Source organism: Ranitomeya imitator, chromosome 3 (genome assembly GCF_032444005.1).
Source record: "Ranitomeya imitator isolate aRanImi1 chromosome 3, aRanImi1.pri, whole genome shotgun sequence".
Taxonomy (NCBI): Eukaryota; Metazoa; Chordata; class Amphibia; order Anura; family Dendrobatidae; genus Ranitomeya; species Ranitomeya imitator.
The window spans coordinates 132,622,508-132,635,381 of record NC_091284.1 but is presented as its reverse complement, the minus strand read 5'-3'; the positions used below and the strand labels follow the sequence as shown (position 1 = coordinate 132,635,381).

The 12,874-nt window shown below is 37.9% G+C and overlaps 1 protein-coding gene across 4 annotated transcripts in view; it reads left to right on the top strand.

Annotated features, from left to right (window-relative positions):
- Positions 1-10,440, top strand: part of PTCHD1 (patched domain containing 1) — a 323,832-nt gene extending 313,392 nt beyond the window's left edge. For all 4 annotated transcript variants that reach the window (XM_069761469.1, XM_069761468.1, XM_069761470.1 and 1 more), the window contains exon 4: positions 8,711-10,440. In XM_069761469.1, the coding sequence (XP_069617570.1) occupies positions 8,711-10,362 (1,652 nt within the window). In that variant the 3' untranslated portion in view covers positions 10,363-10,440. The remainder of the gene's footprint in view (positions 1-8,710) is intronic.
- The last annotated feature ends 2,434 nt before the right edge of the window (positions 10,441-12,874 follow it).

Sequence of the window (12,874 nt, the reverse complement as noted above, 5' to 3'; positions counted from 1 at the left end):
GGCATGCGCAGTTAGTGCTGCCCATCTTCTAACATCATTTGATGTCTAGCTGACTGTGCCTGTGCGGCTGCTCTGCCCGAGATCCCACCCCGCAGTGTCTTCTGATTTATTCACACTGCGGGGCGGGATCTTGGGCAGTGCGGCCACACAGGCGCAGTCAGCAAGACATCATATGATGTCAGAAGACGAGCAGCGCTAACTGGACATGCTCAAGGCATAAGATAACAGCGCAGGTGCCGGGACAATTGAAAACAATGCTGAGGAGGCGGCGCCAAGAGTGACGGCGGTGCTGCGTCTGCATTAGGGGGGAAAGACCTGCCCCCAGGACTATTTCAAGGTATTTTGGACAAATTGCAAAATCGATTATTTCTGCAGTTACAGCACCAAGAACTAAAAGAGCCACCTTGTCAGAATGCAGCATTAGTGCTGCACAAGTTGGCTCTTTTAGTTACAAACGCCTGCGGACTTTTCTTTTGCTTTTGACATACCCACAAAATCCTTTTTTACTGCTTTTGGTCTACCTTGCAAGCCTCATTTATTACTGACTTTAGCTCTTCTAACGCATGCCCTGCATTTCCTGAAGATAGCATTTTATTCTTCTTTAGAATGCCCCCCTCTTTCCATTTGATATACTTTTCTTTTTTCCTATTTAGCAAGTGTGTAAGTTCTGTGTTCATCCATCTTGGTCTCTTTAAATGCTTCCAATTCTTTTTTCTTTCTTGGATTGTTACTGATTGTGCAGTGAGACTTTCATTTAGCAAAATCTTCCATCCTTCTTGGACAGTCCTGTGATTTAGAACATTTAACCATTGGACCTTTCTTAGCCTCTTTCCAAGTCCATTAAAATCTGTCTTTCTGAAATCCAATTTTAAAATCTGAGTCCTCCCAGATCTTCCTCTTCTTGTAATCCAAAGTTCCAGGACAACATGATTCCTCAACCATTTCTTCCCTGTTGGTAAAAATTAGGTGCAAGATGGCCAATCCACTTGATCTCTATTCTACATTTTTAAAGATTAAAATAAATAAAATTGTCAGCGAAAGAAGATAAGAATTTTCTGGACCCATTACTTTTGCCTGAGAGAGATTCCCAACAAATATCTGGATAGTTAAAATCTCGCATAATCACTATGTCATATTTTTTTGAAAACAAAGACATCTGATGTAAAAAGAATTTATACATATATTCAGTCTGTTCAGGTGGCCTATACCAAATACGTACAATTGTGCTCTTTCTGTTCTTCTTTCCTTGTATTCTTACCCATACAGTTTCTACAGAACTACTATTCTCTAAAGCTTGGATCTCTGTGGAGATGTAAGCTTTCTTAATATACAAAGTACCACCTCATCCCCTCTTATTAAGCCTGTTCCATATAAATAACTTGTAGCCTTCAACGTTTGTATTCCAATCATGTGTATTATCCCAAGTGTCAGTGATGCCTATGACACCATATCTCTGTTCCTGTGTTAACAGCTTCAATTCTCCTTGTTTTTTCCCCATGCTCTGTGCATCTGTAAAAACACATTTCAGTTTGTAGTCGGTTTCTCACGCTCATCTACTTTCATTTAGGATTTGCTGTCTTTGTTCTTTATTTCCACTTCTACTAGCAGGGTTCTCAAAATAATTCATTTCCTGCTTACTTTTTCTTGGCTGTATATTTCCCATCCCATATTGCTCTAGATTAAAAGGTCTCCTGATGAGTGTAGCTAGGTGTCTACCAAATAAATATTTCTTGTTTTCGTAAGTTGCAATACAACCTGCAGTAACCACCGATTGACCAAACCGCTGCACGGCCAGCTCTACCCTACCTACTGTATCCTCACCCATCCCTTGTAGATTGTGAGCCCTCGCGGGCAGGGTCCTCTCTCCTCCTGTACCAGTTGTGACTTGTATTGTTCAAGATTATTGTACTTGTTTTATTATGTATACCCCTCCTCACATGTAAAGCGCCATGGAATAAATGGCGCTATAATAATAATAATAATCTCTAGCAAGGGGTTCATCAAACAGGTAATTCACTCCATGGTCAAGAAACCCAAAACGTTGCTGACGTCACCATCGACATATCCACTAGCCAGTTGTTCAACTGCAGAATCCTGTTCAATCCTATTGTTCCATGTCCATCCACTGGGAGGATGGATGAGAAGATGACCTGCACTCTCAGTTCCTTCACTTTCCATCTTAGGGCTTCAAAGTCTTCATGTAGTTTCCAGGTCCTTTTTTGCTGTGTCATTTGTTCCTACTAGTGATGAGTGAGTGTGCTTGGATAAGATGTTATCCGAGCATGCTCTACTGCTAATAGAGTATCTTTGGTGTGCTCTAATACTGTGTTTGAGTCGCCGTGGCTGCCTGTCCCATGGCAGTTCTACAACCGCAACACATGCAGGGATTGCCTGTTTGTTAGACAATCCCTGCATGTGTTGCGGCTGTCGAACAGCCGCAAGACATCGTATTAGAGCACGCTGAAAATACTCTGTTTGCATTCTAGCATGCTTGGATAACACCTTATCCAAGCATGCTAGCTCATCACTATTTCCTACGTGTAGTAGTAGACATGGGTGGTCGTCTGTAGCACTGAAGAGCCTTGATCAGACAAATCTTTGATTTGAGCACCTGGAATACAGCACACTTCTTGTGAGCTGATGTTCGGTCGGCAGATAGCGGCTTCTGTTCCTCTCACCACTCTTCTTTTCTTCTTCACCACAGCTTTTCTTTTTCTCCCTTCAAGAGGCTTCTGATTGCTTACTCGAGTGTTCTTTGTGGGCAAAGCACTTTTTTGATATGTTGAAGTGCATTGGGCATGATGATACAATTCAAGATTTCACAGCCAAACACTGTATCCCCTGCCTAGCACCACCCTCTTCTGGTTAATTGACAGCTCATTGGCAATGTACCGGAGCATGACTGCTCAAGCAAGGAAAAATAACTAGGCAGGAAATACAGTGTCTGGCCGGGGAACTGGATGTGTATCATCACGTCCGAATGCATTTCCAGATTAATGTAAACTGAAATTCAAAAGGCAATTTCTTGCAGCTTGGAGCAGCACTCTGGGGTCATACAATTATTAACTATATTATCTTTTAAAGAGCTATATTGTCAAACAATTTGTTTTGGGGGATAGAAATTTCTACCAAGTTCCTTTTAATCTATATAATATTTACATCAGCTTTGTCTTAGAATTTAGGTATTATTCTAAAACGATTGTTTATCAGTTTAAAGGTTTACTGAAAGCAGCAATATTGTATGCCCACATTTTGATTTTCTTAAATATTATCAGGGACATGATTACTTTCACAGGCCTTGAAGCGACTAGAGATATATATCTTATGATCTTAAAGCTGCATTGAACACATGCCATGTTAATGCACGTAAATAAGTCGCAGCCATGGACAATGTCTACATTGTACATAGCTGAATTATATTTCGATGGACTCCTATGGTGTATTTCTGTATGCCAAATCACAGGGCAGCATTGCATGGCCTATAAGTCTCCTTACGCTAACTTGGTGCTCTCCACAAGTACAAACTTTAGCCCTGAGACCTGTCAGGAATTGTTCACCCAGCCAAATCAGTTCTCCTGCTTTGCACTGATGAGGGGCAAACAACTCTGAAAATGTGTCTACTAATAGAGTTTCTGTTTTAGTTTCTAAGCCTAAGTGATGTGGCAAGGCTTGATAAAAGGTTTACATTGATTTGTGGAATATGCTGACGCTGCTATTTGCATATTTGATTTTTAATGTAGTCATGCAGAAGATTTCTTTCTCAGATTCATACAGAAAAAAATCATGGCCTGCTCTATTTGATGCTTTAGTATGTAGTGTTTTCCCTAGAAAAATGTCTCCATAAGACTTTGTTCACATTTTAATAGTGTTGCTCTGCTCTATCAATGACACTGTTGATGGATCTGTCTCACGATGGATATCAATAATGCTTAAAGGACCCCACTGACAATGCTGGAGTCTGGAATCCATCATGAAGTCTATGCCTTTAATTACTATACACATTCTTGTTGTACTGATGTATTAGTCATTTTTGTCAGAAACTGCAACCAAGGCTCCAAATGTAGATGTGGGCAGAGTCTAATTCAGCATTATATGGCAAGATCTCAAATCCAGTACCATATTACAGACCCCAGGGACTCAATGCCCAAGACCTTTGACTCAGGATGGATGTAGTGCACATATTCTATATTAATATTATGTTAATTAATTATTACATTAATTATATATTAATGTCTGTATTTATTCTTATTTTTTTAATGTGCCTGATCTATTTGGAGAAAGTTCTCCTTCAGCTTAAAATAAATATTATAAAGTACAAATAAAAAGTAGATAATTAACTTTTTCTCCATTTTACGATAGCTATTCCTATAACATCTGTTCATATTTTATTTTCAAAATCTGATTTTGTCTTTCTGCTATTACTACCTAAGTTTCAGTATATACACAGTCATTTGGATTCACGCCTTGTTATGTTCCAGTTGGCACACAGAATATGAATCCTATGTGCTCTTATATCTTTCAGGTTATGTGCCAGCTCTTAATTTTGCCAGTTAGGTCAAGGATAAGCAACTCATAGTGCCCCATATGCGTGCTGAGATGCACAGTCCATTACAGCATTTGCCCTTGAACAATGTATTCTACATAATTGACCATATTTCATAATTGCTGACAATTCAGTAATGTCTGTGAGGAGAAATGAATGGAATGAATACAAAATGTGTGTTCTTTTCTGCAAGGTCAGATTACCGCTCTAAACTAAGTCTTTGTAATTTATTGGTATTCCTTAAAATGTCAACCATTTTGGGTGCATACACACACTGAGAATAAGGTACACGTTTCCACCCAGACATATTTTTATGAGCTATGTTGCTAACTTTAACCATTGTCATTAATGAATCAATTTACTAACTATGTATAGCTCTGCTACACTTTCCTACAGCTTGAACTTGTATTCTATTACGTTGGTCTATACTGTGATTTTACAATTTTTTTTATAAGATCAGCAATGCATAAATACCGTAGATACTTTTAGAGGCATAATCGAGAGCAGAACCTCTATCTACGTTTAGAGCGCTAATCAAGAACAGAACCTCTGCCTCCTCTGATTAATGATGCACTAAATGCAGAAAAATTCACAACATTAAAACAAAGAAAATAAACATCCCAGCACTTCCTCTCGTAATTTCCTCCTTTTCAATTATCATATTTTATTTCAAATTATATTTACAATTTAGAAATATAAATAAATCGGCAAGCGACTTAGGAACCCAAATATGTCCTCATTCTCTTCCTTGTTGTTAGACAACTACCTACTGTAGGACAGAGGATTGCGAAATAGGGCTTCATCGAGCCAACAGTCGAAGATGTTTCTGCAACTCTGATTGTTTCAGAATCAAAAAAATGCTGCAGACTTACTATAGACTTCACAATAAGGTCAATAGAGGAAACATAATATCTTTTATGTGGATCAATAGGGATCTTTAAGTAGCATATTTACCAATGTATCATTAGAGTTGGTTAAGTCCAAACAGGAAACACTCCAACCGATCCAGCAATGCCTTCAACCAGCTGTGAATAACCTTGATCCACTGTAAAACATCCACTTTTTGGTGAAGTTTGCCCAAATCCCACCCACTTTTTGACTCAGAACAGTTTCAAATTTGCCAGGTTTGCATCTGAAAAATGTGGACAGCTCAGGCTAATTCGGGACTGTTGGCAGCTAGGAAGCAGAAACGTCTCCAATCAGGCATTTATGACAGAATTTACCATAAATGTTGTTAAAATGTCCTTTACTCAGTTATCAATAATACACCAACAATTCTCAGTACTAAATTTCATAGCCCATGAAAAACTGTTAAAATAATACTAATAAAATGTCAAGGCCTATGCCAATTATATGCCAGTATTTACCTATTGCTTAATAGCACATACATTCATAAATTTAAAGTCGGCTTGTTTGTCATAACAATATTAAGATAATTTAATTTTACTGTGATCTGTGGATAATAATTTGATTTAATAAATGTCACTCCCATGCTTCCAAGGTCCTGGCCGGTCCTGGATCCAAAATGTTACGTACCTCATTTGTGGGGTTGCTGCTGCCAATCACTGGTCTCAGCGGTCACATTTTGTACATGTAAGAGGCAACTCTGAGGTAATTTCTGAATAATGTAAGTGACATAATCACTGCAGGAACTACCAGATTGGCAACACCTGAGAAAGGGTGGATTTAATGTGATAGAAATGGTGTTTTTTAATTGCATAATATTATTTGCACTTGGCCATTTCCTCAAAATCCATAACATTTCCTTTAACCCCTTAATCCCATTGGATGTACTATCCCGTCAAGGTGACCTGGGACTTAATTCCCAGTGATGGGATAGTACGTCCAGCGCGATCAGCTGCGCTCATGGGGGGAGCGCGGCTGATCGCGGCCGGGTGTCAGCTGACTATCGCAGCTGACATCTGGCACTATGTGCCAGGAGTGGTCATGGACCTCCCCTGGCACATTAACCCCCGGCACACTGCGATCAAACATGATCGCAGCATTCCGGGGGCATAGGGAAGCATCGCGCAGGGAGGGGGCTCACTGCGGGCTTCCCTGAGATCCTCGGAACCAGACGATGTGCTCAGGGCTAGAGTTGGGGTTAGGGTTAAGGCTAGAGTTAGGGTTAGGGTTGGGGCTAGGGTTAGGGTTAGGATTGGGGTTAGGGTTAGGGTTGGGGCTAGGGTTAGCGTTTGGATTACCTTTACGGTTGGGATTAGGGTTAGTGGTGTGTCAGGTTTAGAGGTGTGGTTAGGGTTATGGTTGGGATTAGGGTTAGGGGAGTGTTGGAGTTAGGGGTGTGGTTAGGGTTGGGGTTAAGGGTGTGGTTGGGATTAGGGGTGTGTTTGGGTTAGGGTTCCAGTTAGAATTGGGGGTTTCCACTGTTTAGGCACATCAGGGCTCAACAAATGCGACATGGAGTCCGATCTCAATTCCAGCCAATTCTGCGTTGAAAAAGTAAAACAGTGCTCCTTCCCTTCCAAGCTCTCCCGTGCGCCCAAACAGGAGTTTACCCCAACATATGGGGTATCAGCGTACTCAGGACAAATTGGACAACAAGTTGTTGTTGTTGTCTTGTTACCCTTGGGAAAATGAAAATTTGGAGGGCTAAAAAAACATTTTTGTGGGAAAAAATTATTTTTTTATTGCGTTATAAACTGTAGTGAAATACTTGGAGGTTCAAAGTCCCAAATGGTGGTTCCCCCCCACATATGGGGTATCAGCGCACTCAGGACAAATTGGACAACAACTTTTGGGGACCAATTTCTCCTGTTACCCTTGGGAAAATACAAAACTGGGTGTTAAAGGTAATTTTTGTGGGAAAAAATTATTTTTTATTTTCACGACTTTGCGTTATTAACTGTAGTGAAACACTTGGGGGTTCAAAGTCCTCACAATACATTTAGATAAGTTCCTTGGGGGGTCTAGTTTCCAAAATGGTGTCACTTGTGGGGGTTTTAATTTTTAGGCACATTAGTGGCTCTCCAAACGCAACATGGTGTCCCATCTCAATTACAGCCAATTTTACATTAAAAAGTCAAATGGCGCTCCTTCCCTTCCGAGCTCTGCCATGCGCCCAAACAGTGGTTTACCCCCACACATGGGGTATCCGGGTACTCAGGACAAATTGTACAACAACTTTTGGGGTCCATTTTCTCCTGTTACCCTTGGTAAAATAAAACTAATTGGAGCTGAAGTAAATTTTATGTGAAAAAATTAAATGTACAGTTTTTTAAACATTCCAAAAATTCCTGTGAAACACCTGAAGGGTTAATAAACTTTTTGAATGTGGTTTTGAGCACTTTGAGAGGTGCAGTTTTTAGAATGGTGTCACACTTGGGTATTTTCTATCATATAGACCCCTCAAAATTACTTCAAATGTGATGTGGTCCCTAAAAAAAATGGTGCTGTAAAAATGAGAAATTGCTGGTCAACTTTTAGCCCTTATAACTCCCTAACAAAAAAAAATTGTTTCCAAAATTGTGCTGATGTAAAGTAGACATGTGGGAAATGTTACTTATTAAGTATTTTGTGTGACATATCTCTGTGATTTAAGGGCATAAAAATTCAAAGTTGGAAAATTGCGAAATTTTCGCCAAATTTCCGTTTTTTTTTTCACAAATAAACGCAGGTAATATCAATGAAATTTTACCACTATCATGAAGTACAATATGTCTCAAAAAAACTATTTCAGAATCACAATGGATCCGTTGAAGCGTTCCAGAGTTTTAACCTCATAAGAGGACAGTGGTCAGAATTGTAAAAATTGGCCCAGTCGTTAACGTGCAAATCACTCTCGGGGCTTAAGGGGTTAAACAAGTTTTAGTATGAGTGAATAGCATAACATGATAACATTTTGGTGAGTCAGGAATGATACCGTACAAGTCAAGAAAATAATAGATGGATAGACAAATGGATAAATAGATGATAGATAGATAGATAGATAGATAGATAGATAGATAGATAGATAGAAATATTTTATACAGAAGTTAAAATAATAGGTAAAATCATGCACTGGAAAGGGAAAAAGATAAACTAGATAAGATATTCTAGATGTCAGACTTCAGGCGATTTCCGGAAATATCTTTCAGTGATGTTCTCTAAATAATTAAGTCTTTTCAAAAGGATGTATTATAACTTTGTGATGTTCTTTTTTCTTTCAAGGTCATGGATTATATGGGACATTTGAAATGCTGTCCTCCTGGAGGAAAACCAGAGAAGATCAACACGTAAAAGAGAGGACAGCTGTTGTGTATGCAGACACCATGATTTCCTTCTCTCTCACCACTGGCATGTATTTAGTCACCTTTGGGATTGGTGCCAGTCCCTTCACGAACATTGAAGCTGCAAGGATATTTTGTCGCAATTCATGTATAGCAATCCTCTTCAACTACCTCTACATTCTATCATTCTATGGCTCTAGCCTTGTGTTTACTGGGTACATTGAAAATAATTACCAGCATAGTATTTTCTGCAGAAAGGTGCCAAAGCCTGAAATCCTACAGGTCAAGTCATTGTGGTACAGGTTTCTTATGACTGCAAAATTTACTGAAGATACGGACTCCGAAGAAACAAATTCTTATGAAAGTCATCTTTTGGTTTGCTTCCTAAGACGTTATTACTGTGACTGGATAACCAACACATATGTAAAACCTTTTGTAGTTCTCTTTTACCTTGTTTATATTTCCTTTGCCTTAATGGGCTACCTGCAGGTTAATGAAGGATCTGATCTAAGTAACATTGTAGCAACTGAAACACGAACCATAACTTACACAAGCATTCAACAAAAGTATTTTAGTAACTATAGTCCAGTTATTGGCTTTTATATCTATGAGTCTATTGAATACTGGAATACAAGTGTCCAGGAAGATGTTCTTGAGTACACAAAAGGTTTTGTGAGAATATCTTGGTTTGAAAGCTACTTAAGTTATCTCAGAAAACTCAATATGTCTACTGGATTACCCAAAAAGAACTTTACAGATATACTACGGTATTCTTTTCTGAAAAATCCACGTTATGCACACTTTTATGAAGACATTATCATACCCAAAAAATACAACAACGAAGTTGATGTGGTGGCCTCTAGGATGTTCTTGATAGCCAAGACCATGGAAACAAACAGGGAAGAACTTTATGATCTCCTCGAAACTTTAAGAAAACTTTCTCTAACCTCCAAAGTAAAATTCATTGTCTTCAACCCATCTTTTGTTTACATGGATAGATATGCTTCTTCAGTAGGAGCTCCACTGCAAAACTCCTGTATAAGTGCTTTGTTCCTGCTGTTTTTCTCTGCTTTTCTTGTTGCAAGCTCCATCATCAACATCTGGATTACTCTAACTGTGGCCTCTGTGGAGTTTGGAGTCATTGGATTCATGACTTTATGGAAAGTTGAATTGGACTGTATATCAGTACTTTGTCTTATCTATGGAATTAATTACACTATAGACAACTGTGCACCACTGATATCCACTTTTATTTTAGGAAAGGAATTTACAAGAACTAAATGGGTAAAAAATTCATTGGAAGTGCATGGGGTAGCCATTTTACAGGGCTACCTCTGCTACATGGTTGGTTTGTTCCCTCTTGCAGCTGTGCCTTCAAATTTGACCCGTACACTGTTCAGGTGCTTGTTCTTAATTGCATTTGTCACATTGTTTCATTGCTTTGCTATTTTACCAGTTATGCTTACTTTTGTTCCACCTTCAAAAAAGAAAAGGAAAGAAAAAAAGATACAGGAAAATAGGGAAGAGATCGAGTGTGTTGAAATGGTGGACCTAGACAGCACTAGAGTGGTTGACCAAATTACAACTGTCTGATAAATTTTTTTTTTCTCTGTATTATTCGTTTCACCCTAGGTCTTACTAAGAGAATGTTTTAATAGAACTTTTGAACTGTATGGAGAAGAAATATTAAAACATATATCCAATACAATCCTATTGATGGATGATCTACAAACTTACATTTAGCCTCAGTAAAATAAGTGAAAGACATATATATATATATGTAATGGTGGTTACCAGATGGTAGTCTACATCCGAGTAAGGGTATGTGTCCACGTTCAGGATTGCATCAGGATTTGGTCAGTATTTTACATCAGTATTTGTAAGCCAAAACCAGGAGTGGGTGATAAATGCAGAAGTGGTGCATATGTTTCCATTATACTTTTCCTCTAATTGTTCCACTCCTGGTTTTGGCTTACAAATACTGACATAAAATCCTGACCAAATCCTGATGCAATCCTGAACGTGGACACATACCCTTATACTGTAGATTCTGGTTTTTCGGTTTTCACCTTTTGAAGGTAGGTTTACATCAGATATGTGAAGGAAGGCATGTGTATATATATATATATATATATATATATATTTATATATATATATATATATATATATATACACTTTAATATTCCAAATAAAAGCAAAAGTCAGGACGGAATACAGGGGAATACAGAGCAAAGTCTGAGTTTGCATCACTTAATTGTTAAAGCAGGAAATGCTATTTATATGCTGCTTGTAAGGCTCTTACTGTTGCTGATTCCAAACGCCTACAAAGTTTAATTGTTAATACAAAGTTACTTATACCCATACATTTTCCAGCACTTTTTTGTGAATTTATATCAGATTTTAAAATGCAAGATATATTCATGTATCTGATTTTTTAAGCTAGTATATATATATTTTATATAGTACAAAATATTCAACATTTCATTCATTCCTAGGTAAAATACTACACAGATAAATAAAAAAATTCAAAATGTATCAGTCACTTTACAGCACGTGTTCATGTAAGCCTAAAGGGATTACTAAATATAATGCATCTGTAAAAACAACACCTTCTGTTTTATTTTATTGTTTTTCATCAGAAGCTTTTTTTTAAGTAGAGATCCAGAGGAAAAAAAGTCGATTTCTATGTCTCTCATAATTCAAAATTACAATGGATTGATTTGTCAATAGTAGAGATGAGTGGATTGATTTGTGCAACTCCGATCCAACATCCAGGTCTGTGGTACCTGGTGGCTAGACAAATTTTTTACTTTTTAGCATCCCTGGTTTGGCATTTTTGGTTTATTGAGGCTGGTATGATGTCATTTGTGCAGCAAGATGCACCAATGATGTCACAGGAGCCATGGCTAATCAAAAGCCGTGGCGGGGACTCCAGATGGGATGAGATTTGTGGGCCTCTTGTCTAGCTGCCAGGTACCACTGACCTGGACGTTGGAACAGAGTCCCGCAAATAGATCTGCTCATCTCTAATCAATAGTTAAATCAGCTAACTGCCTTGAATACAATAGATATGACAATTGTGCAAAGTGTCAAATTTATTAAATCCCTCTGACGCTTATTTTTTTATATGTGGGAATATTAATATTAAGTCCAAAACGGCTTCTACATTCAATTCTTTATCGATATTTCATATGACACGGCACACCAGTCACATAAAACAACAGTGTAAATCTTTCTTTGCATTTTGTCCCTCAGAGTTTAACTTTTTAGGCTGTGGGTAAGAACAGTATTTAAAATATTGAAAAATATTTTATGCAACATACCCCAATTTAAGTAAGATTGGGTGAGATTATGGAAGGTAGAAAACATGCTTGTGTTTTGCACAAAAAACTGTGCCACACTAGCGCACCAGTCTCGCAGTTCAGTCCAATTCACTTCAATGGTGATGAACTTCAATACTGGACACAACCCATAGACGCAGGTGGCATTGTTTTACAAGAAAGTAAATAACTGGATAATCCTTTTAATTCCTCAATCTCAATCTCACAACATTTTAGTAATATATATCGTTAAAAAAAAGAAATAAGTATACATTTTGTGCAATATTTTTAGGACTAAATATCTGAGCCAAAGTTAGATCCTAGCAATTGTCCATAAATTATTTATTTTCTAATCATAACGCTAATTATCTAAATATATTCTTGTCCAGAGGCGTTTGGATTCAGAAGTAGAAATAATTACTACTAGTACTTTGATGTAGCATTCATACTTTTCTTTGTCTATTTATTTGGTTTGTTCAGCTGTGTTGTGTTGCTTTTTTATATACCGGTACATATATTTAATGTCATTCCACATCACTGGCACTAAATCCTTTGTATTGTATCAGCTATCATGGTATTTTCTTTTGAAAAGGTCCGGAGTTGTACAAGCTCAGGAATCTTGCACAAATGCCCTTTGAAAACTGACGCCTTTAAAGTCTCAAAAATGCAGAAATAATAATTAAAAAATCATACATGCATTTACTGGTGTGAGAGCTCAGTCTTTGTTTACACAGAACTATATAATTTGATTTGTAGGAAAACTAATTATATGTGTCAGGACTGCC